Source organism: Delphinus delphis, chromosome 2 (genome assembly GCF_949987515.2).
Source record: "Delphinus delphis chromosome 2, mDelDel1.2, whole genome shotgun sequence".
Taxonomy (NCBI): domain Eukaryota; kingdom Metazoa; phylum Chordata; class Mammalia; order Artiodactyla; family Delphinidae; genus Delphinus; species Delphinus delphis.
In genome coordinates, this window is record NC_082684.1 from 106572182 (window position 1) to 106598016 (window position 25835).

The following is a 25835-nucleotide window of genomic DNA, read 5'->3' on the forward strand; positions in this document are numbered from 1 at the left end:
GAGGGAAGCGAGCCCTAACTGCAAAGCCCCTGTTTATCCCAGGGCGAGGCCAGGGCCACTTTGTCCATTCCCCAGCTCTCCCCCAGGGGCAGACCCTGCATTTGCACAACGCTGAGGGTAAGTGCCTCCTCAACTTTGTACCCCAGGCACTCATTTGCCTCACCCTGGTCCCAACACTCCCCTGAGAAGACCCAAGCTTCTTGGTGCTGCTCCTAAGGGGCCCTTTCTCCCAGTGGGCAAGGACCTCTTTGGGGGCCACTGGCACAGCCCCAGTGGTGCACCAGCGCTAGTGCCCTGGATCCCCAGCCTAGTGCCACCTGGGCCTCTTCTGCCCATCTTCTGGCACTTTGCCAGCCCTGGTCCTTCCTCCCTCTGTGGGCCCCAGCACCTAAGGCTCCCTGTGAATGCCCCAGCCCTCCTCGCTTCCCCCACGCACACTAGGAAATGAGGAGGTGGCCTGGCGTTGGCTGCATGTGACTTTGGAAAGGGTGGGCAGGGCACCTCCGTTGTCTCGGCCTGTTCAGCATCCCTCCTGCCTTCGTCCCTTGCGGCCTGTCATTTTCTTTTCTCCAGACAGCTCCCCCTTCCTTAGTTTGGGTGGCCATGACCTCCATGCCCCTCCAGGGATGGGCATGTGCGCAGGCTGGTGAGGTCGTCATGGTGAGTGGTTCAGGGATGTGACCACATGCAGGCAGGTGAGGAACAGGCTCAGGACTTTGCTGGAACCATCGAGAAAGGGACACTCACTGTGGATGCTGTTGGTGGCCGTGGTGCCGCTCAAGCAGAGGGCCTACCTGGAAAGGGAGTCAGAACTGAGAGGCAGGGCTTCCCTGGTGGGTGGCGCAGTGGTTGAGAGTCCGCCTGCCGATGCAGAGGACACAGGTTCGTGCCCCGGTCCCGGAAGATCCCACATGCCGCGGAGCGGCTGGGCCCGTGAGCCATGGCCGCTGAGCCTGCGCATCCGGAGCCTGTGCTCCGCAACGGGAGAGGCCACAACAGTGAGAGGCCCGCGTACCGCAAAAAAACCCCACAAAAAACCAAAAAAAACTGAGAGGCGGAGAAGGATTCCTGCTCTTATCCAACACCGGGGTCCAGCCACATGGAAAGCATTACGCCTGGACTTTTACACTACATGAGCCAACAAATTCCCCTTGTTGCTAAAGTTAGTTTGAGGTGGGTTTCTGACACTTGCTGTTGAAAAAGTCCATCAGGATTTGATACAGGCTGTTCCAAGCTGTGTAACCTGAGTGTCAATTTCCCTCTCATGTAAAATGGGGGTAATGATATCTATATTTCACAAGGCTTATATGAAAAATACACAGACCACGGTAGATGCCCCGTAAATGTTAGTTCCCCGTCACATTTAGGTGGCCTGTAAGGCCAAGACTATCATCCTAAGTTTTCCTTCCTCATCTCAGAGAGAGCTGCCACCATGGCTACTGTGGAAAAGGATTGTTGTAGAAAGTTGTTTTTGCTGCTGTGTTTTCATTCCCATCCTGGGGAGGGCAAGGGGCAGTGTCTCAGGCGGGGAAGTCTTCATCCAGGGGACATTCAGCTATAGTCGGTATCAGCACCATGAGGGTGGTGTCGTACCAACAAAGAGTGTGTGTGACCCAGGGGAGAAGGTGGATGGGGACACAAAAGCAGCTGCGGTCACAAAACAATGTAAGCGTTTGGCCTTGGTGGGCCGTCTTGGGAGAGGGCCGGCGGCACTAACCACTTGCAGTTCTCAAAGATACCACACGGTGTCCTCGGAGAGGCAGATGTAGGCCTTGAGTTGCAGGGGACTCCTCCACCCAGTTTTCCTGGGAAGGACAGTTTCTAGAAAAGAAAAAGGCACTTCTCCGCCCTCTTCCTGTGCCCCCAGGTCCCCCAGCCTCCTCTAGGGTTCCCAGACCTGAAGGCAAGAGGCAGTAGTGGCACAGTTCCTGCCTACCTCCTCACCTGCCCCTACTTTGCCTCTCATACCTGTGTGACCTCAGGCAGTCACTCAACCTCTCTGAGCCTCAGCCTCTCCAAACTGATTCCATAAGGTTATGAGACAGCAAAGAGAGGGAAAAGAAGTAGGTGGAGAGAAAAGGAGGCCACACAGTAGCTGGGGTGGACTGGGCGTCTTGCTCATTTGAACAAAGTGTCTCCTGGTCCTATGAGGCAAGTGGTCCTCACAAGGCCTGGGACTCTGGCTGACATCATCGCCTGGGCCCTGCTGGGGGTCTGGACTGGGTGGGAATGAAGGTTACACACCACAGCAGCTTTGGAGTCTGGAGACAATATCGCTGTTTATTTAGGTGACACATCTGCCCGCCTGAGGATTCCGACAAGTGGCTTAGTGGTTGAAGGCCCCCCAGACTGGGCCTCTCCCCTTGCTGGCTCTGCAGAGGTCCCAGACTGCAAGGCTAGGCCCCTTAGGCCTACTGAGCTGCAGCCCTTTGTCACTGTGTCTCTTGACCTCACAGCATTCCAGGGCAAAGCCTGCCTGCTGCCAACCTTTTCAGAGAGCCCAGGGCAGCAGCCCTGTCACTTGTTGAGGTTCTCTCTTTGGAGAAGCGAGGAATACCTCCGAAGCCGGGTCCAGTACTCCTCTTCTTTCACCTTGTTCTTCACCAGCTTCTGAAACCTGTGGGCCACACAGTTGATGAGAGGAACCTGCTTTGTGCTACGTTCCCCCCAACCCCGCCCCGGGGGCTCCTAGGTCCCCAGGGCAGACCCTGACCACCCTGGGCTGATATAAGAAACTCTCCAAATGACACATCTGCTTCCTGTCTGTGTTCTCAGGACTCAGCCTGCTGCACAGAAGGCACTCGAAACAGCTTTACTGAAGGAACAATATAGGTCTAGCATCCTAAACTAGGAAATGTACAGTGATACGAGGCATGGTGAATTTACAAACTAAAAGTCTGTTTGCAGGACCAACGTTAAATACATCCGAATGCCAATAGTTACATTTAACAAACATTCCTTGAGCATCTACTAGCCACCGGCACTGGTGGACGTGTTGGAAAGATCAAAGTGACTAAAACAGCCGCCCCTCCCCCCAGTTTAGTAAGAGGGACGAGAGGAAAAGAACATTTGTAATAGGAGGCATTTAAGAGCTATAGAGGTAAAGTGCAGAGAGCAGCACTCCCTGCTTGGGGAGTGCTCTCAGAAGTTAAGATTTTTGGGTTGAGTTTTTTAAAAAAAAATAATAGGTTTTTAAAAAATAACAAATAAATGCATAGTCAGTGTGGAAGAATCAGAGAAGCCCAGGGTCCCCCTCATTCTGCACGTCGAGCTGGCCACAGCAAGCAGGCAGGAGGAGGCCTTCATTCTGGGGAGAGGATGCAGGCTGCTGCCAGCTTTCTGCCTCTGGTTCCTGAGTGAGCGACGTTTTAAAAAATGTTTAAAAGCTTAGGGCAAACGGGAGAAGGGACCCTTTTGTGGGGAAAGACAGGGACTGCAGTTTTTTGCGGCTCTGCCTATGGGACAGTCACATGGAGATGTCTGGTACACAGTGCATTAAAGCATTTTTTTTCTTTAACTTAAAGAAGTAACCTATGCTTTGCTTTTAAAAAAAAAATCAAGGATACAAGTGAGTATACAATTAAATCTCCTTCTCACCTCAGATCCTTATTTTCTGTTCCCAAAGCAACTATAATTAACAACTCCTTATAAATCCTTGAATACTGTTCATACACACAAGTACAGACATGCACATAATCTTTTTTAAAATTTAAATGGATGTGTGCAACACACTGTTGTGCTGTCTGCCTTTTTCACTGAAAATGTATCCTAGCAGTTGCTTCCAGGAGGCACTCAGATCTGCCTCATTCTCTTTCCCTATTGATGACGCTCGGAGATTCCAGTATGCAGTGTGTGTGTGTATATATGGGTGTTGCGGGGGGAGCGGATGGGCAGGGGGCAGGCAGAGGCTATGCAGGTTAGAAACTCAGGCCTTGGCCCCTCACTGCTTGTGTGCAAACCCAGCTACTTCACTTATAAGGTGCTGACCCTGGACGGGCAATTTGACCTCTGTCTTCCTCGCTGTACTGTGGGGATGATAATAATCATAGTAAGAAACAAGATATGCCACAAAGTACTTAGCATAGTACCTGGCATACAGTAGGTGCTCAGTAAAGGTTAATTGTTTTTCATTTTTTAAAATTGAAGGATAGTTGATTTACAATGTTGTGTTAATGACTGCTGTACAGCAAAGTAAATCAGTTATACATATACATTCTTTTTTTAAATATTCTTTCCATTATGGTTTATCACAGGATATTTTTAAAAAATATTTATTTATTTAGGCTGCCTCGGGTCTTAATTGCATAACGCTGACTTCTTAGTTGCAACATGCATGTGGGATCTAGTTCCTGCAGGAATCGAACCTGGGCCCCGTGCATTGGAAGTGCGGAGTCTTACCCACTGGACTGCCAGGGAAGTCCCTATCATAGGATACTGAATATAGGTCTCTGTGCTATATAGTAGGACCTTGCTGTTTATCCATTCTATATATAAAAGCTTACATCTGCTCACCCCAACCTCCCACTCCATCCCTCCCTCAACCCACTCCCCCTTGGAAACCACCAATCTGTTCTCTATGTCCGTGATTCTGTTTCTGTTTCATAGGTAGGTTCATTTGTGTCATATTTTAGATTCCACATATAAGTGATATCATATGGTATTTGTCTTTCTCTTTCTGACTTACTTCACTTAGTATGATAATCTCTAGTTGCATCCATGTTGCTGCAAATGGCATTATTTTGTTCTTTTTTATGACTGAGTAGTATTTCATTGTATATATGTACCACATCTTCTTTATCCATTCATCTATCGATGGACATTTAGGTGGTTTCCATGTCTTGGCTATTGTGAACAGTGCTGCTATGAACATGGGGGTGCATGTATCATTTTGAATTATAGTTTTGTCCAGATATATGCCCAGGAGTGGGACTGCTGGATCATATGGTAATTCTATTTTTAGTTTTCTGAGGAACCTCCAAACTGTTGGCTGCACCAATTTACATTCTCACCAACAGTGTAGGAGAGTTCCAGTAAAAGTTAATTATAATAATACTATTGCTGCTGCTAAGTAAGTGGAAGTAAAATTGCTGGGCGGAGGGGTCAGGACAACATGGAATCAGTGAGCGACCAGCCAGGAGGCAGAGCATAGATGGAACTAGGGCAAGTTTTAAAAGGAGGACTGGAAATAAAGTCATTAATCTGTTCAAAGAAGATGTGGGTGACTTTTAAAATATAATGTTGGAGTGTAGAAGGGCTTCCTCTATGATCTAGTAATAAATAATGGCTAACCTTTACTGAATGTGCCAGGCAATGTCCTATGAGGAGATAGGACTGTCACTGTTTTACATATGAGGACACTGAGGTCTGACCTGTCACACAGCTAGAGGCTCTCGTCTACCCCTCATCGCATTGCACCCTGCATTTGAGGCTCTTTACAACCGCCCCTCAGCAAAGCCTAAGGGAGAAGATGGAAAAATACCAAACTTCTGTTTGGCTAAACAAGCAACCAAAATTACTCCTATCCAAAGACAATGCAGGAAAAATTATTCACAACATATTAACAAAGAACTCTTAAAATCAAAAGAAAATGAACTCACTCCTAAGAAAAAGACCCAGGTGGGGTCACAGAAGGAGAGAGACATACAATAGATGTAGCACATAGATGCTCAACCTTGTTAATTTCCAAATTAAAATAGTAATGAGCTATCAATTTTTATCCCTCATTTCTTGGCCAGTATGGGGAAGGGGTGAGTGTGCAGAGTGAATCCACCGTCTCTGGAGGGCTGGTGGGTACAACTATCCCAGTTCAAACATGCCTACCCCGTAACTCTGAAAGTCCACCTCTAATTTACCCTACAGAAATACTAGGAAAAACTCACAAAAATGACTGGTTGAGGATATTGTCTGGGGAAGTGGGGCCAGAGTAACTCCCATGGTGAGTCTGCAGTGGGCTGGGGTACAGATGGGAAAAGAGGACACAGGAGTGGGGTGAGGACTGATTGCTGGGAGCCGTGCTCTGGGGGGAGGAGAAGTAAGGCGGCTGCAGAACTGGGAAGGCGCTCGCTTGTTTTCTAACATGGGAATGTGGTCGGGACACATGCCTGTGATTAGGACAGTGGAGGGGAAGAGGTCACCAACCAGATGGACAATAAGGTCTGGGTGTCCTGGGGGAGGAGATGGCCTTGGGTATGAGCAGGATGCCTCTTTCTCTGCATCAGGAGGGAGACAGGGGGTGGGGGTGACCCAGGAGACCCGGGTGAGAGGGCAGCCAAGGAACTGGCATGCTGTGGGAAGTGGGAGGTGAGGTTATCCACCAACAGCCAGGGCAGGGGTGGTGGTAGCCGCCTGCCACGTGGTACCAGCACATCTGCAGTGTGCTTCCCCTTGGTAGTCAGTGCTCAGCGGTGAGGAGGGACAGGGGAGGCTGCCTGTTCATGTGAGGCTGGGCGCTGACTGTCAGGTGCCCCCTGGGGAAAGCCCTCTCTGGAGACTGAGACAACCTCCCTCCACCATCAGCAAGGAAAGGGTTTTCCTTCCCATGATGGCACAACAAATGTGACTGCTGTCTATTGTTTTGAAGCAATGTGTGTGCATACATTTCCAAAAAGATGGACTGTCCATCTGCAAAGTGGGAGAGGAGACGGAACATCTGTAAGGCCTCCCACAAAACCTCTGAATTCCAGTAGCCTGATGGCATGTGCACATTTGGGATCTATGAGTCTATAAGTAATTTTCCAGGGATTCGTCCCCTTGTTTCTCAAGAAAGGCAAAGGAAGGTTAGGATAGGCCCACAGTTTCCCTCCCAGGGATAGTAAAAACGGGGGTGGGGTGGGGTGGGAGGGGATTCCTCCTCCACCCTCAAGGGAAATGTCACCTGGTGTCCATACAGGGCCTGCCGACCCCCTCGCCAAGGGGGCGTGTGCCCTGTGGAGCTGGGACTGTTGGGTCAGCCCAGAAGCCCACTTTCTGCTTGGCCACAGGGAACAAAGTGGGCAGGGGGGAGAGAGAGACAGAGAGAGGCATTTTGTTTCTGTCAGCTTCCTGTGTCCTGAAATTTCTGTCTTGTGATCAGAAGTCTGACCCAGCTGAGATGGCAGATACTACAACAGGGAGCGGAGCCAGATGGAAATGGTGCCCTGGAGGCCCAGGCTGGATGGGAGCAGAAGCCAGGCCTGCGGAGGGGGTGGGGTGGGGGGCACATTGGGTGCTATCTGGGCTCCTTTCAAAGTCCTAAAGGCAGGCTTCTTCACACTGGCTATTTATAAAAGTCCCAAGTGCAGGTTTTGCAAAAACAATTTGTACAGACTATCGGGAGTTTGAAACTCTGAATCCATTGCCTTAAAGTTTCACCTAGTTTTAGGGCCAATGGAAACTGTTTCAGACAAAAGGAGTAAATAGAGAGAGAAAAAAAAGATAAGATTAAAATCCTCTGACATATATGGTTATGTGTGAGAAACGATAGTAAAATGTAAATGACAGAATCTAGGTTGTGGGTATGTGGATGTTTACTGACTTTTTTCAAAGCTGCTGTATATTTAACATAATAAAATGTTGGAGGCGGGGTATTCTTTGGAAGAGCCCCAGGTGTCAGACCTCAGAGCGAGCAGAACAGGAAGAGCCTTCTTTAAATCAGTGTTTCCTAATTATCTCTGGGACCCAATTCAGAAAATGGGTTGCCGTGAGGAATATGATTTGAATACTGTGATCAGGCCGAAGTAAATGTCCCCTCAAGCTAGGCCTGCCCCAACCGCACAGTGCAGCCCCTCCTGGCTCCTGCTGTGGGTCCCCGGAGCCAGGGAGCACTTTCTTGAGCTCTTCCCCTCCCCAAGCTCCCACTGCCCGTTTAGCCCCAGCCTTGTCCCTGGCCCCCAGCGCCCCACCTGGTCAGCCCTGCTGACTCCAGCCCTCCTCCCTGCAGAAGGTTCCCTGGGAGGCAGTCCCCTCCACCCGACCCGGCCTCTGGGGTCCCTCCCGGGGAGGGGTTGGGGTGTGGGACCTAGGAGCTAAGCTGTGTTGACAGGGAAGAGAGACAGTTGGGAAGGGGGAACTGGAGGGGTCCCTCCCAATTCCCACTGGGGGCCAGGATAGGTCTCTGGGGTTCCAGAGACTGGAGGAGGTCAGGGCAGAAGGGACTGTCTTCTCATGAGAGCAGACCCAACCATAGTGGGGTGGGGAAGGGTATTATAGACACCTTTCCCACGGAAATTACATAGACATTAAAAACCACTGTGACAAGGAAGTTTTTCTTAAAATTAAAAAGTCATTAAGTTGTATTCTGGAGTGACATAAAGCCAGATTAAAAAAGTGAACACGATCTCAACTTAGTAAAAATGCTAAGGATAAAACCTTAAGGATATGTACTAACACGTGAATGGCAGTGCTGGGATTTGGGGTGATGGGTTGTGGGTTATTTAAATTTTCTTCTTTGTATTGTCCTGTTTCCCAAATTTTACAAGTGTATATATATATATATATATATATATATATATTTATATCTCAGAAATAATAACATTTTTTACAGTGGGGAATTGCTCTGTTATGGTAGTAGTTCTACATGTGAAGCAACCTTATTGGGCTAATAGCAGAGTTCAGCAGGTGTCTGAGTGGTAACGTCCACCTGGCACCCTGGTTGAGGGCGGGAAATGTCAGTTAGGGGCTGAAGTGTCCTGAGTTGCTTGGGCCCTCGGCTGCCAGCCAGGAGGTAAGCTGCCCAGAGCTGGAGCTGCTGGCCTGTGATCCATTCCCACAAGGAGGGCAGCCAGTTGGCTTTTGGGTGAAGTGGAGAGGCTCACCCTTCCTAGGCCAGTAAAAGGAGGGGGTTCCACAGAAAGGACAGAAATGGTAACACGCTCATTAAATAAGTTCTCTGGTATAAGCCTCATCAAACAAGAGTACCAGAATAAGCCTCAAATAAGCCTCATCAAAGCCTCATTAAACAAGAGTACCAGAAAACTCCACACCATGACCTCCAACCCAGGAGAATGGCCCCACTACAGCCATGACCAAGCCTCACACTCTTGACTTTTTTTTAAAATCAGTATTTGAAATTTTCCAAAATCATGCACATGTTTGATAGAAAAGCCGCAAAGAGGAAAAATACAAAGAAAAGAATCACACATGCTTCATTACCCAAATATAGCTACTGTTACTAGTGGTGTGTACATTTCTAGTGTTCTTTTACTCAAAATCAGGATTCTACTGTAAATAATATAATCTCTCTCCAGCTTTTATTTAGAAAAATTTCAAACCTATAGAAAAGTTGCAAGTAGCACAACGAGCCTTCACCTAGACTCACCAGTTAGCATTTCCTCTCCCTCTCTTTCTCCCTCTCTATATTTTCCTGAGTTTCAGCAGTTGTTAACATTTTCTCTTTCTTTCTGTCTCTCTCTACAAATGTTTTCTTAGACCACTTGAAAGTAAGTTGTAGACATCATAATACTTGACCCTTAAATTCTTCAGCTGCATCTCTTAAGGACAAGTCAAATCATCAAGGGTCAAAATAAGAAACTTCCAGGTGAGGGATAGCTGAGCATTCTTGGTAAATCTTTAATCAGGGGAAATGTCAACTGACCCCTTCTTCACTGTCCTCCTCCCCCAAGTCCCATGGACCATATTCCCCTCCTGGTGGGTGGGCATGCTTCCCCCCATGAGGTACTGGAAGCCGCCTGAGCAACACGCCACAACCCAGGGAGGAACTGAATGCGGCGGTAAATGTAGTCACGGAGGAGAGCTGTGGTGCCCCCTCGTGGTGATATGTACAATCCTCCCAGGCATGAACTTGAACTCAGAGGGGACCCATCACCATTTTTGTACCTACCATTTACTGAGCGACCACCCTGTGCCTAGCACTTCACGTGCATTTTCTCACTGAATACCTACAAAGCCTGGAGAACAGGTATCATCAAAATGTCCAGAACACAGTCTGGCACGTAGTAGGTGCTCAATAAATATTTTTGAATGACTAAGGAAACTGAGGCCTTGAGAGGCTAAGTAACTCACCCAACGTCTCCCCCAGTTAGTAAGTGATAGAGTCATAACTCAAATCTGGGACTTCCCTGGTGGTGCAGTGGATAAGACTCCGCGCTCCTGATGCAGGGGGCCCAGGTTCAATCCCTGGTCAGGGAACTAGATCCCATGTGCATGCTGCAACTAAGAGTTCACATGCCAGAACTAAGGAGCCAGTGAGCCACAACTAAGGAGCCAGCGAGCTGCAACTAAGGAGCCCACCTGCTGCAACTAAGACCCAGCGCAACCAAAAGAACCCTCAAATCTGAGTATCTTAGCCATTTCACTTCGTTCTTCGATGGACACTGAGACCCTGTCAGGGAAAGCCCACCAAAGCGCCCCAGCTCTGTAGTGGCAGGTGGTGTGAGAGTCCAGGGCTCCACTGACAACCCTCTTCCACCTGACAGGTATGGTCAGATCATGGCAGAAATTGTCAATAAGAATTTGAAAACCCCTAGAAGTTTGTTGTGGATGGATTACAAGAGACCCCTGCTTCCCCAGAATGTACTGAGTACCATTAATGATGCTTTTATAGGAGGAAGGAACACAAGCAGAGTCCCTGTGAGGCTGGGGTTTACAGAAAGGGGAAGAGAAAAGATGTATCACATAATCGTTTACCTGGATGACGGAGAGAGGAAAGGGGTCTTAGACTAGGGGCTGGCAAACATCTTCTATAAAGGGCCAAACAGTAAATGATTTAGGCTTTATGGGTCATAGGGTCTCTGTTGCAGCTGTTCAACTCTGCTGTTGAAGCACTTACATAAGTAGATGAGACATAAAGCAGTGGGCATGATGTGTTCCAGTGAAACTTTATTTACAAAAACAGGCAGTGGGCCAAATTTGGCTGTAGTTTTCCAGCCCCTGTCTTAGACGACTGTGTCTGATAATCCAAATATACTTAAAAAAAAATTGAGAAAGCAAAAAGAAAAGACAGTCTTGACAGAAGAAAACACCAACTTGCAGCCCTTCTTTTCTTACCAGCCTGAATTCATTACTCCTTTTCTACCAGTCTGAATGGGATTTGAATGCCGAAAGGATCTTACCATCAAGCAAACCACTATTCCTTAGTCCAGAGACAACCCCAGGTGCAGGGAGGAGATAGAGACCCAGAACTCTACCTCTTTTGGAAGAAATTCTCGCATCTTTCCTCCAAGGGCAACACCTGGGGGAAAGTTGTGTCATCCAACACATTAGCTTGAGGAATGGTGCAATTTCTTGAGATTTGTTCCAGGAGTGGGTAGGCCTCGAAATTAAAATAGAAAATAGAATTTGGGATGTCTTTGGCTTGGCTGGCAGATCCAATTTCATCTGGATGGTCTCCTGGGACGAAACAGGAACATCGTGTTCTGTTATAGTGATCCCTTTCTCTGTGGCCTTGTAGTCTGGGCGGGCATGAGGGGCCACTCTCTGCTTACAAAGCCGGGGTCACTGGGGTTGAGCTGTGAGGGGCTCACTTGATCTGGAGGAACAGGGGCCCAGAGAGGAGACCTTGTCCGGCATTTTATCTAAGTGCCAAGTGAGGACTCAGCGGTGGTGTCCTGCTGGCCTGTGGTGGATGGGATGAGGCGTGGGGAGGAGACTGGGTGGGGTCACCCTATGCTTTCTAAGAGGACTGAGAAATTCAGGGAAACGGTCAGCAGGCCACAGGTCTGGGCAGCAGCCCTCACGATCCCCCTTCCGTACCTCGGAGCAGGAAACACGGGTGGTATAAAGACACGACAAATACTGGCTTCCAGGGGACCGCCAGGTGGTAGGACCTTGGGGGAGCAAAAGCGCAGACAATCTGCGGCTTGGCCACATCCATGAGGTGCACAGAGCCATTGCTGGAAAAGGTCAGCACCTGGGAAGCAAAGAGATGGTGAATGGGGACTTCTCCACTCTGTCACTCACCTCCGTGTGAAATAAGAACAGCTAGAAATAAAAAACAAACAGGGAATTTTTTCACTCTTGGCACCCAGCCTCTGGCTCCAGCCATACCATTCAGGGGACAGCAGCAATGTGCGTGTTTGCTCCTATGGAGCCTCCAGCAACAGCCGGCTGGCCCCAGGGCTGTGTCTGTTCCTGGCCCGTCCTTCCCCCTCGGCCCTGCTTCTCTTGCTACTTCCCCCTCCATGCGGCCAGGATTCAGTTCTGCATCTGTGCCATACCCTTTCCTCCCACCTCCTCGGGGACCGTTCAAGCCAACAGCCGCTCCTGCCCTGGGTTGGACCTGAGACCTCTCTCCTGCTTGGGCTCTTTCCTCTCTGTAGGTGAACATACTAAACTCACCGCCATCTTTTTAACATCTTTTTTTTTTTGCGGTACGCGGGCCTCTCACTGTTGCGGCCTCTCCCGTTGCGGAGCACAGGCTCCGGATGCGCAGGCTCAGCGGCCATGGCTCACAGGACCAGCCCCTCCGCGGCATGTGGGATCCTCCCGGAACGGGGCACGAACCCGCGTCCCCTGCATCGGCAGGCGGACTCTCAACCACTGCGCCACCAGGGAAGCCCCTCACCACCATCTTTAAAACCCCCCTTGACCCTACATCCTCTCCCCGCTGCCACACACTCAGATGTCTGAGAGAGCCTCTCCTCGCCCTCCCTGCACCCCGACCTCCCCTGCTGTCCCCCTTGCCATGGACACTGGTCTCCACAAAGTACTCGGTTTCTCTTCAGCACAGGACACTGTGCTCTTGCTTTCTTCCAGTCCTTCTCCCTGAGCCGCCAGGAGCCCCCTCCTGGTTTTCCTGGGGCGCCCCTGTCCATCACTTCGTGAGCTCATTTTCCCCGTCCCGGAAGACTTACAGTGTAAGTGATGGTAGTGCCCCTGGGAGCCTCTTCTATACGCACCCACTCGCAATGGCCAGCCGTGCTGCTCCCCACGGCTTTAACTACCGCTAACCGGTTGCTGAGCACAGAATCTACTCTTTCAGCCCTGGACTCTCTCAGAGCCTCCTCTGGGGGTCCTGTAGGCCCCTCACTCCCGGCAGGGCCACACAGGGAATCACAGACTTTCCCTCCAGGCCTGTGTTTCCTTCAGTGGCCCTGTAGGGATTAGAGAATCAGCTCCACAAGCCGGGAGCAGCCTCAGTGCCTCCCTGTCCTCTGGCTGCAGCCCAGGCAGCCCTGAGCTGTGGGCCCGTCTCCTCACTAACACCGCTCCACTCGCCGCCCTTCCCTGGACACAGTTGGAGCTCCCTGGCTCCAACTCCCCTCTAAGCTTCAAGCTGCATCCCAGACAAGGGCCCCTGTGCCCCCAGCCCCCAGCCTCTTCCCTCTCCACACCCCACAGGAGTCTGATCCTGCAGCTCCTTGAACTTCCTGCCGGCCTGGGACACAGTGTTCTCTCGCCTCCATGGTGCTGCCCTCTTGGTGCCCGTGGCTCAGCTCACTGTCCATCACTTCCTCCCCACCGGCCTCTGCAGGTTGAGTTAGGAGGCCCCTCTCTCCGTTGCACAGTATCCTTTGCATGATATATCACAGCCTTTTACAGGTTCTAGGGCAGCTGCTTGGGGGCTTGCCTGTCTTCCCAACTCAACTGTGAGCTCCACGAGGGCAGGTGCTTTCTCCTTCATGTCTGTGCCCAAAGCTAGTCTAGTGCCCAGCACACGATAGGCCTTCAACAAATATTGGATTGGCCAGAAAGTTCGTTCAGGTTTTCCCTAAGGATGGGGCAAAAACCCGAACGAACTTTTTGGCCAGCCCAGTATTTTTGGAAGGAATAAAGAATACATTCACTAAAGAGGAATGAGGGGCCTGAGGAACCTACCATGCCGGGTAAGGCTTGGACTGGGGCCACTGCACAGATGGCTTCATCCAGGTGCTTCACAGGCCTATAGGAAACAAGACACACAGACATCCAGACTTGAAGACTTTTCAAGTTTTGCTATCCTCTCCTAGGCATATATCCTGGAGAAATTCTTGTCTATAAGCATCAGGAGGTATGTCAGAGATGTTCACAGTAGTGAAAACTGGGAACAATCTAAATAAATCACTGGTAGGAGAATGCTTAAGTAATTGTGTTACATTATACAATGGGATACAATATAGCAACGAAAATAAAAGAGCTGGAGCTACATACAACATGTATGGCTCTCATGAACCATATCACAAAGCAAGTTACAGAATAAATAGCATTGAAAAACAAGTTGGAGAATATACATAATATGATTCCACTTACAGGCCCCCTAAAATATGCACAGCTAAACAATATATTGCTTGGAGATACAGTCATATGGATGTGGTTAGTTCTTAAAGGAAAACAAAGAAATGATGAATTTAGGAAAACATAAATAAATAAGTAAATTTAAAAAAAAAGAAAAAAGGGACTTCCCTGGTGGCCCAGTGGTTAAGAATCCGCCTGCCAGTGCAGGGGACACGGGTTCAATCCCTGGTCCAGGAAGATCCCACATGCTGCGGAGCAACTAAGTCCGTGCACCACAACTACTGAGCCTGCGCTCTAGAGCCCGTGAGCCACAACTACTGAGCCCACGTGCCACAACTCCTGAGCCCACACGCCTAGAGCCTGTGTTCTGCAACAAGGGAAGCCACCGCAATGAGGAATGCGCGCACAGCAACAAAGAGTAGCCCCCGCTCACCGCGACTAGAGAAAGCCTGTGCACAGCAATGAAGACCCAGTATAGCCAAAATAAATAAAGTAAAAAAAAAAAACCAAAAAACAAGCAATGTGGTAGATTGAAAAAAAAAAGTAGACATAATATTTGGCAGTAACTCCCACTAAAATGGTGGAGTCTATTTTTCTGCTGCTTAAATGTGGGTGTGGCCAGGTGACATGCTTTGTCCAGTGTCAGAGGCTTGGAAAGCATCAGTGAACCTCGCTGGCAGGTGGGAGCCCTCAGGCTACCAGGTGACGGAGCCTGAGATGGCCTGCAGGAGAGGCCGAAAGGAAGAGTGCCCCGGCCAACAGCTGCCAACTGCCTGGTACGTGAGTGAGGCCGGCTTAGACTTCCAGCCCCTAACCGAGCTGCCAGCTGCCCGAAGGCACCTGTGAGAGCCAAGGCGAGACCAGCCCATAGTGCTGACCTACTGCATCAGAGACTAAACGCTGACTGTTTTCTTAAGCCATTAAGTTGTGGAGTGGTTTGTTATACGTAGCAATAGATAATTAAAAGGTGGTTAACTTGGAGGAGGAGAGAGAAGGATGTGACCAGGGAGAAGCACACAGAGAGCCTTAACTGAATTGGTGATGATCTATTTCTTAAGCTCGGTGATGGGTACAGTGGAGTTCTCACCCTCCCCCATACGTATGCTAAATACACCCCCTCACACATATTGTACAGATCATTTGCCTGCATAAAACAGTTCACAATTTAAAAGAGAGAGAGAGACCCTTGGAGAAACTGATAAAAAACTTTTGGCAGAAATGACCCTCTTCCTGGTCATGTGGGATATGAAAGATGTCATTTGTGCCATCATACAATTTATATATATATACACCCACATGTAAAAGACATTGGTGAGCTTGAGAAGCTCACTGGGAAAGTGATGACTAGAGAGAAAGTGGACTCTAGGCTGAGAGATTGTCAGTTTTTTACCATTAAATGGCATCATCTGTCTGGCAGATCATGTACCCACCCTGCTCTCAAGCCACTGACCTCTCCACCAGCACACTGAGGGTGGGTCCTTGGGTCCCCGTGGCTGCCACCAGTTGGAGAGAAGCATCTGTACACAATACCACACATTTCATTTGGGATTTCACTGGCCCCTCGGGATACATGTTCTGTCCTTCGTGGACTAAGAAGTATTTCAGGAAGTGAATGCTTTGGCAGAAACATCTTTCAGGAAGAGCGATGACCCCAAGAGAGAGTCCTGGAGAAAGTAACGGCACAAGCAGGTCAGAAAAGGGGGAAGAGGGAGGCAGCCATGGGCGCAGGGTCTGTGACCAGCAAGAGTGTGAGGGACGTGAGGGCAAAACCAAGCAATGAGCATCCCCCGAGGGTGAAGGCAAGAAACCCCAATGTCCAAGGGGAGCCCCCTTCAGGGGGACCCCTTCTAAGTATTTGGGGGAACCAGACCCATGGAGGGGGGCAGGGTCAGCACTGGAGCGGAGGGAAGGAAGCTACAACGCAGCCAGGTACTGACTCTAGCCATCAAATGTGTATCAGAGGGACGGCGGTATTAGGCAGCGGTGGGGCTCACCTTTGGCTAGGTCCCACAGTGTGAGCACACCATCCTCGCAGGCCAGCACCAGGTAGGAGCAGCAGCAGCTGAGCTGAGACACCGCAATGGGTGCAGCACAGGGCCACACGCCCTCGGGATCTAGTGGGGAGGACACCACTCACCAGGCTGCCCCCGGACCCCGCCCCACCCATCACCTCCACCTGGACAACATGAGACCCAGACTAGTCTGCCTGTCTGGACTCACCATCTCTCTCCTCTCTGTGCAATGCTGTCTCCTTCCTCAGGATAATATATATAACAACGAGTTACACCATTATTATACTACAGCTGACATTGAGTACTTACTAGGTGCTAAACAGCGTGGTAGGCACTTTAATGCATCATTTCATTTAATTCTCACAAGGATCCTATGAGGTGGGTCCTGTTAGTACCCCTGTCTTACAGATGAGGAGACTGAAGCAGAGAAGTAAGTGACTTGCCCAAGGTCATATAAGCCTGGTCAGTACAGAAGTTGAGATGAGAAGCCAGGTTGCCTGGGAGAGGGATGGAAGGAAAGAAATTCTTCCCTTGTGAGTTTTTTTTTGTTTTTTGTTTTTTGTTTTTTTGTGTGGTACGCGGGCCTCTCACTGTTGTGGCCTCTCCCGTTGTGGAGCACAGGCTCTGGACGTGCAGGCTCAGCGGCCATGGCTCACGGGCCCAGCCGCTCCGCGGCATGTGGGATCTTCCCGGACCGGGGCACGAACCTGTGTCCCCTGCATCGGCAGGCGGACTCTCAACCACTGCACCACCAGGGAAGCCCCCTTGTGAGTTTTTAAACTTTACTTCTGAGATATAACTCTGAAGTACAACATAGTGTTGTAGTTCAAGGAATTCTCACAAAAGTGAACTTGCTCATGTAACTGCTTCCATGAGTTTGTAAAAAACAAACCACCACCACCCATATTTCCTAAGTGCCTTTCGATTTCAAAGAGCTTTCACATACAGAAACTCTGAACTTTGCTATTCACAACAAATGCATGCAGTGGATAACAATGGTGTAATTGAGTAGTTTTCTGTTTTGGATGAGAAAATGGGATTGGGGTGTGAAGTGACTGGCCTGAGACTACACAGTTCGCAGATAGTTGTGCTGGGACGGGCCCTCTGGTGCCAAGCCCACCTTCTTTTTACCTTCGTTGTCTAAGGAGCCCTGTGGACCTGATGGGGCTCTGTCCCTATGGACCTGTCATCTTTAAGAAACATGACAGTTCAGAGACAGAGCCTTGGGGTCACATGACAGCTGCCAAGCCACCCACTCTGCCTGCACAGCTCTGGTCCCCTAAAGCCACGCTGCTGTGTCAGTCACGTGCTCTCAGCTAAGCTGAAGAAGGACATGTTCTCAGAGCCCTGAGCTTAGGCCACTCCCATCTCGGCAGTAAAGTACCAACTTTATCCTTCAGCGTTCGGTTAAGTGAATAGAGGAAGAAGTTGTGACTTCCAGTCCAGTGTACGCCAATGACACAGGCTACCCCTGGGAAAGAAGAGAGGAAATGAGCATTACATAAGGAGTGTGGGTGGCCTTTGGTTTGTGTGAAGGGATTTGCCCAAGAGGAAGTCAGTTTGAAATGGTTCATTCTAATGGGCAGCACCCAACTGAAGGGTGAGCTTCCAGATGAGGGTCTGGGCACCCCCCAGGAGGGCTGTTCCTAGGGCCAAGTCGCCTTCCTGTGCAGGGAGTGCAGGGAGGATGGTCACAACTGTCCCTCAGCTGCTTTCACATCTCCTAGATAATTCATGTCCACTTGGCTGTCAGTGTTTTAAATAACATTTTCTACAAAAGGAATCCATATCCAGAAGCAGCCTGGCAGGACGTGTGTGCACACTGTCCTCTGTGGCAGCTCACTCCCTGAAGACAGTGCCAGCCTCCATATCAGGGAATCTGGGCTCAGGGGTCACAGGTCCAACCAGAAACCATTAAGCTGCAGCTGGCAGCCGACTTTCCACCTCATTCCCTCCCAGCAGGCAGGGTGTGCTGTGCAGAACTTCTCTAGGAGGGCTTGCCAAGCATTCCCCCAAGCTGACAACCTGCTTCACGTTCATTTACCTGGGGGGCTCTTAACTTCCACTGGCATTGCAATTATGCAGCTAGGAAGGAGGAAGTGGAACGTGGCCATACTGGGAAAGAAAGAGACACTGGTCAGAGCCATGGCAGACTCCTTGGCAAGGAGAAATGCTGGCAGAGTCTTGGTAGTAAGACCAGAAATGGGTAGTTCAGATGGACCTTCCCAGGAGTTCAGGGCCATGAGGCAAATCACATTCTATGTGCTGGTCCTGGTGAGGGCAGGGTAGGTAGAGCGGCGGAAGTTATTCCCAGGCCGGGAACAGCACCCAGCGTGGGCAGATCCCTTCCCCAAGGGATCTTGGGGAAGATCCCTTAATGCCAGACTTGGGTGAAGTGCATAAATGCTCCTATCCTGGGAGCAGTACAACCAGTGGTGTGCTGATAAGTTGGCACTCTTAAAAAAAACCAAAAAAACCCTGATTTCCTGATTTATAGGGTTCGTAGCTTTTTGTGGTATAAATATTCCCACTATGGACAGTTACCAGTGGTTTAATGACTGGCTTGCAAAATTCCTAAATACCTTGCTGGGCAGCACAGCACTGAACCTTACTGGGTTCCAGTTCAGGCCTCAGGTAGTTTCTGTTAGGGCCTAGTCCTGGGACTTTGTGTGAAGTGAGAAAATTCAAGGCCCACTTGACGGCAAGATGAGAGGTTTCACTTCCCACGTGAAGCAAGGACATCCCTGAGACCCACAGTAGCTGTGAGGAGAGCTGGTTCCTGAACCTGCTCCACCAGATACTTCAAGGACTTGGGCTCAGTTTTTACAATCACTGAGGCCTACCTGCTGACCGAGATTAGAAAGTAACATTTTAATAACTACACATTAATGTATTACATTTAGAAAGACTGGATGCAAATATTAAAATATTAATAGTGGTGACTTTTATTTCCCTCTTGAGGATCATCTGTGCTGTCTAGATAATCAGGAAAACAATTTTTTTTAAGGAGACGCTATCATACAAAAAATTATAAAATAGGGAGTTCCCTGGTGGTCCAGTGGTTAGGATTCGGTGCCTTCACTGCCGTGGCCCGGGTTCAATACCTGGTCAAGGAACTGACATCCTGCCAGCCACGTGGTGTGGCCAAAAAAAAAAAAAAATTCTAAAATAAACTCTACTTCTCATCTCCATAGATGTCTATGCCTTCTTTAAAATCTGTTATCAGCCTTTGTTTGAGCTATATTTAAACAATCTCCATACAACTTTTTTCTAAGGAATTTTTTCTTTTTTAAAAAAATTTAATTAACGTATTTATGGCTGCGTTGGGTCTTCGTTGCTGTGCGCGGGCTTTCTCTAGTTGCGGTGAGCGGGGGTTGTTCTTCATTGTGGTGTGCAGGCTTCTCATTGCGGTGGCTTCTCTTGTTGCGGAGCATGGGCTCCACGTGTGTGAGCTCTCTAGTTGTGGCGCACGGGCTTAGTTGCTCCGCAGCATGTGGGGTCCTCCCGGCCGGCCCAGGGCTCGAACCCGTGTCCCCTGCATTGGCAGGCAGATTCTCAACTGCTGCACCACCAGGGAAGTCCCTCCATACAACTTTTCAAAAGACACTCAGAAAAGTCCCCCAAACCATTGAGAGCTTTGGGACCTTGAATTAATTCAGGTCCTTGGGCTGATTCCTGCGTGCGCCCAGGGAGGAGAAGCTCCCAGGGCGGAGGCATTCTAGCCGGGCCCCTCCATGGCTCACCTGAGCAGCTCCTCCTCCCACTCCCCATCCAGGTACTTCCTGAAGGTGTCGTTGAAGATTGCCGCCTGCCGCTCCCACTGACTGTCCTTGATGAAGTGATTCTGCCCAGAGCCCAGCCCACAGCAATCCTCTATCTTTGCAAAGACTTCCAGGGGGCTTTTAAATGTGGTACCTAGGTTGAAAATATTCCAGAATTGGTCAAACCATCTGACTTCCTCCTTCCTGATTTCCCCCTTCTCCTCCATGCTTCCCAATTTCCTGCAGAATCCCTCGTCCTCAGAAATCTGTTCTTGCTTTGCCCAGGTGTTCAGTCCTCTTCCCAGCCTCTCCTACTCCACCAGCTCACGGAGCACAGGCAAAGGGCAGCTGCTCTCCTCCTCCCACTTCTCCATCTCCATCCCGCCGCCATTTCCTGTTTCCAGACTACAGAATCTCCAGAGGCCAAGGACATGTTCACGAGTCACTAGAGGCCTTAGATCACTGTTGCCGTCTCCCAGCTCAGCAAGGCCCCAAATCTGCCGTTACTTGTGCTATTCAGCGGCTGCTGAGGACCTACATTCGACAGTCCCAGCGTCTTCCTGTGCTTACATTTATCCAACTACCTTCCTTTAAAAAAATATCCTTTCTCTGCCAATCACTTTTCTTATCACTCTCCTTCCCAGTGACCTTGCATTTCCTTCTTTTTCATCTGCTCCTAAATTCACAGTAAAAATAAGTGATTTATTTTCTGGGTTCACAGCCCAACTTTCAGAACTTCTGAAAGTGCCCAGGTCCCTCAAGTTGCCCAGGAGGTCTCACTGTGCCCCAGGTCTCCTTCCCCAGAGGCAACCATTGTTATCAGTTTCTTGCATCAATTTCTAGAAAGAGGCCCCTTCGAGATGGCAATGTATTATTATATTATATAATATATACAGTATTATATTATATTTTTAATTTGTATTTCATGTACATTTGTATATATTTTATAAACAAATGATAGCATATATCAACTAGCAGTTCTCAGAATGTGGTCCCAGATCAGCAGGAATCTGGCAGGGTTAGAAATGAAGGTTCTCAAGCCCCACCCCAGACCTACTGAAACAGAAACTCGGTGGGTGGGGCCCAGCAATTTGGGTTTTAACAAGTCCTCCAAGTGAGTCTGATCCAGCTAAAGTTTGAGAATTGCTGTCATACACTAGAACCCTTGCATTTTGACTTAACAAAATGTCTTGGGAGATCTCTTCATTTCAGTACTATAGATCTTCTTCGTTGTTCGTTGCTTATTTTCATTTAGTAAACCTTTTTCTCGTTGTGAAATATAACACATTCAGAAAAGAGCATAAAAATATGTCTTAATAAATTATTATAAAGCAAACATCTGTCTCTACTGAGGTCAAGAAACAGATTATCCCCCCTCCCTAAAAGCTTTCCAAGGGCCCTTCTCCAGTCATAACCCCCTGGGAAGAGCGGCAACCATTGTCTTGGCTTTTATGTAATCAGTTCATGACATTTATTTTACTTTTGCTACCTAAATATGCATCTAAACACTACAGCTTTGTTTTGCCTGCTTTTGAGCTGTACACAATGGAATTACACAGTGTTAACTCTATATGTGCCCTCTTTTGCTTAATATTGTTTGTGAGATTTATCCATTTTGCTGTGTATAGCTGTAGTTTGTTCATTTTCATTGCTGTATAATATTCCATTGAGTGAACTAAAGTTTATTTATCTGTTCTTTTATTGATGGCTATTTCGGTTGTTTCATGGTTTGGGGCTATTGGAAATCATGTCATTATTATCATTCTTGTACATGCCTCCTTGTGCACATTTACTTGCAGGCCTATCAGGTATACACCTAGAAGTAGGGTGACCAACTTATTCTGGTTTGTGCAGGAGTTTCCCAGTTTTAGCACCAAAGGCCTCACATCCCGGGAAACCCCTTAGTCCCAGGCAAAGTGATATTCTTGGTCGCCCTACCTAGGAGCGTAAATGCTGGGTCATAGGATATAACTTATCTTCAACATTACCAGATAATGCTAAACTGTTTTCCAAGGTGGTTGTACTGACTTTCATTGCTAACTGTAATCTATGGGAGGTCTGATTATTCCACATCCTTACCAACTTGGTATGATCAATCTCTTTTAATTTTAGCCATCCTGGTGGGTGTGGAGTGGTATCTCATTATGGTTTTAATTTGCATTTCCCTGATAACTAATTATGTTGAGCACCTTCGTATATGTTTGTTGGCCATTTGAATAATCTCCTGCCTGTTTTATGCTGAATGATCTGTCTTTTTCCTAACAATTTGTAGGAATTCTTTATATAGTCTGGATGTGGACCATTCATAAGTTTTAAGTGTTTTGCAAATATCTTCTCTCCCAATACATGATTTGTTCTTTCATGCTCTTAATGATGTCTTTGGATGATTATAAGTCCTCAGTTTTAATGTAATCAAACTTATCAACTTTTATTATATATAAGTATTTGAGTTTTGTTTAAAAAGTCTTTCCTTACCCAGAGGTCATAAAGATATTGACTTATTTTCTAAAAGTTTTATTGCTTTGTCTTTCATATTTACTTCTGTGATTCATCTGGAATTTCATTTTGTATATCATGTGAGGCAGGGGTCAATATTCACTTTTGTTTCCATATGGACAACCAGCGTCATTTACTGAAATGACCATTCACTACTCTGTAGCACCACCTCCGTCAGGTATCAAGTGTCCATTTATGCTTAAGTTTGTCCTGGCCTCTCTATCCTGTTTTATTAATCTATTTTTCTATCTACTATTTCTATCTATTTATATTTCTGTATTTTATATATATTTCTATTATTCACTCATCTCTTTTTCTACCTTGTCTTAATTACTGTGGCTTTATAATAAATCTTGATGGAGCAAATCATATCACCATGTTCTTTTATAAGAGTGAATTGGCTACCCTTGGTGTTTTGCATTTCTCTCTTTGTTTTTAATGGTTGTAAAGTGTTCTGAGTGTACCAGATTTATCTAACCAGTCTTTTGCCTCTATAAATAGCACTGCAGTGAACATTCTTGTAGGTATATCTTTGAATATATGTGTGTAGGTATATAGGTATATCTTTGAATATGTGAATATTGAGAGGATAGACTCTATGTCCCGTGTCTACAGTGGACTTCCCCCCTGCTCCTCTTAACCAGCTCCCACTTATTCTTCAAAACCTTCCCAAATGTCCCTTCTTCTGATAAAGCCTCTGCCTATTCCCTGGGCGGAGTTAGTTACTCCTTCCTCTATGTTTTCATGGCCCTGGATGTTCCCCATTGTTGCACTTATCATATCCTACTATGGTGGTTTCCTCCTATTCTCCCTTGGTACACTAGCAGCTTTTAGAGCACCGGAGATGTGTCTTACTCATCTTTGTGCTTGGTGCAGTATCGGCACTGATGAATGAACTAACACAGGAATGTAGGAATGAATGAACTCCACTAGCACTTGGGAAAGATGTCTCTTTCCTGATATCCCAATTCTGTTAGTTAACTGTATCCTTGTAACATTTATATTTTTAATCTTTAGGTCTCAGAGCTTATGAATTAAAAAATTAGATATTGCTGCCAATAAATGGAAAAGATGGGAAATGTGGAGAAAGGCAGAGAATGAAAAAACTAATAAAGCAATGGCAAAAGGAAAGAAAGTATTCATTGAGTTATACCTACCTGCAACTGGTTTGGGTGGTTTGATTTTCATTATGTAAACTGGAACACTCAATTTAGCATCTCCTCTAAAATAAATGTTTATATCCTACAGTAAAGAAAAGGCACAGCTAGTAAGCCAACAAAGGAGATAAAACTGTATCATTAAAAACACTCATTTCAAAAGAAGGCAGAAAAAGAGGAATAAGGAAGAAAAACAGGTGGGACAAATAGAAAGTAAATAGCAAAGTGGTAGATTTAAACCTAAACATATCAATAATCACATTAATATAAATGGCCTAAACACCCCAATTAAAAGGTAGAGATTGACAGATTGTATAAAAAGGCAAGACCCAACGATATGCTGTCAAAAAGAAACTCATTTTAAATATAAAGACACGAATAAAAAAAAAGACACCAATATATTAAAAGTATAGAAAAAAGATACATCTTGTAAACTGATCAAAAGAAAGCTGGGGTGGCTGTATTAATATCTGACATAATAGATTTCAGAGCAAAGAATATTACCAGTGATCAAAGAGTCATTGAATAATGAAAAAACGGTCAATTCTCAAGGGGACATAAAATTCTAAATGTTTAGGCACCTAATAGCAGAGCTTCAAAATACAGGAAGCAAAAATTCTTAGGTGTGAAAGCAGAAATAAATAAATCTACAATCTCACAGATTTCAACACTCTTCTCTCAATAATTGATAGAATAAGTAGACAGAAAATCAGTAAGAATGCAGAAAGGAAAGCAGTGAGGATATAGAAGACTTGAATAACTTGGACCAACAACAACAAGAATACACATGCTTTTCAAGTGCACATAGAACACTTACCAGGATAAACCATATTCTGGGCATAAAACAAGTCTTAATAAATTTGAAAGGTTTCAAATTATATGAAGTATGTTCTCTGATCACAATGGAATTAAGTTAGAAACCAATAAAAGGAAAAGAAAGATGTCTGGAACATCTCAAGTATTTGGACACTAAATAACATGCTTCTAAATAATCCACTGGTCAAAAAAGATATAAAAAAGCAAATTAGGAAGTATTTTGAAGTATTTTCAAAAATGAGAATATAACATATCAAAATTTAAAGGAAGCAGCTAAAGCAGTACTTAGATATAAGTTTGTAGCACTAAATGCCTGTGTCATTCTTCAAAGTTCATAAGGTCTTGGTGTAGGCAAGGACATAGGAATGATAAAGGTCGTACATATGAATGATAAGGTCAGGAAACAAATGGGAAAAGAAGGATTACTCAAAAATATTTGTGTGGCAATTGCTATTTTAAAAGAATAGATAAAAGTTGATCTCTTCCTTGCTCCATTCACAAAAGAAACTCCCATGTGTATAAAAGAGTGAAATGTCCAAAAAAAAAAAAAAAACTATGAAGAGTATTAGAAGAAAACACAGGAGAATTTATTTATAACCTTGAGATAGAGAAAGCCTTCTTAAGTGCAATGGCTATAAAGAAAAGATTAAAAATTCTGATTATATCAAAATCTAAAACTTCTTTATAACAAAAAGGCACATAAGCAAAGTAAAAAGGGAATCAACAGAGTGCAAGAAAACATATAATAGGCAAAGAATTCACAGGCAATTCACAGAAGATAAAACCTCAATAGCCAATAAAAATATGAGATTAATGAAAATTAACACGAGATGCCATTTTGTTCCATCAGTTTGCACACACAAAAAATTAATATCAAATTTATCGAGGCTGTGGAGAATTACTGATTAAATGTAAATTGTCATGCCATTTTTGGACGACAATTTAACAGTATCTACATTAAATTAAAAACGCATATATCCTTCAGAAGCACTCGGGTATACAAAGAAGAATTTACAAAGATTTTCATTGCATTATATAAAAGCCACCCTCAATGGACAAACAGCCAAATAAACTATGGTACATCCTTAATAGGAATAGTACACAGGATGTCAAAAGAACAAGGTAGGTTTATCGGACATTGCAAAACTTTGCCAATAAGTTGATTAGTATAAAAATGCAAATTTGTAAGAAAATATATATAGTATAATGCCACTTATATAGAAGAAAATTCCCATAAAATGAAACTATATTTTTCTAAATAAACTGATACCAGAATAAAAATATACACTAAAGTCCTAGAAAACACACACCAAGATAATAATGGTGATAACCTCTGGAGAGGGCTGCTCTATCTGAATTACTTGGCTTTTTCCAGAGTGATGTGTTCACATATTATTTGTATAATTTGAAACATAATGTAATTTTAGAAGGGAAAAAGGAAAGGA

At 46.5% G+C, this 25835-nt stretch overlaps 1 protein-coding gene across 1 annotated transcript in view; it reads right to left on the reverse strand.

Moving 5' to 3' along the window:
- Positions 1 to 2448: 2448 nt before the first annotated feature.
- Positions 2449 to 25835, reverse strand: part of WDR93 (WD repeat domain 93) — a 49392-nt gene continuing 26005 nt past the window's right edge. The window contains exons 10-19 of the mRNA XM_060005428.1: positions 23575 to 23659; positions 19904 to 20075; positions 18205 to 18275; positions 17545 to 17631; positions 16143 to 16262; positions 15599 to 15812; positions 13753 to 13816; positions 11689 to 11845; positions 11124 to 11325; positions 2449 to 2617 (exon numbers count right to left, since the gene is read on the reverse strand). Coding sequence (XP_059861411.1) covers positions 2518 to 2617; positions 11124 to 11325; positions 11689 to 11845; positions 13753 to 13816; positions 15599 to 15812; positions 16143 to 16262; positions 17545 to 17631; positions 18205 to 18275; positions 19904 to 20075; positions 23575 to 23659 — 1272 coding nt within the window. The 3' untranslated portion in view covers positions 2449 to 2517. The remainder of the gene's footprint in view (positions 2618 to 11123; positions 11326 to 11688; positions 11846 to 13752; positions 13817 to 15598; positions 15813 to 16142; positions 16263 to 17544; positions 17632 to 18204; positions 18276 to 19903; positions 20076 to 23574; positions 23660 to 25835) is intronic.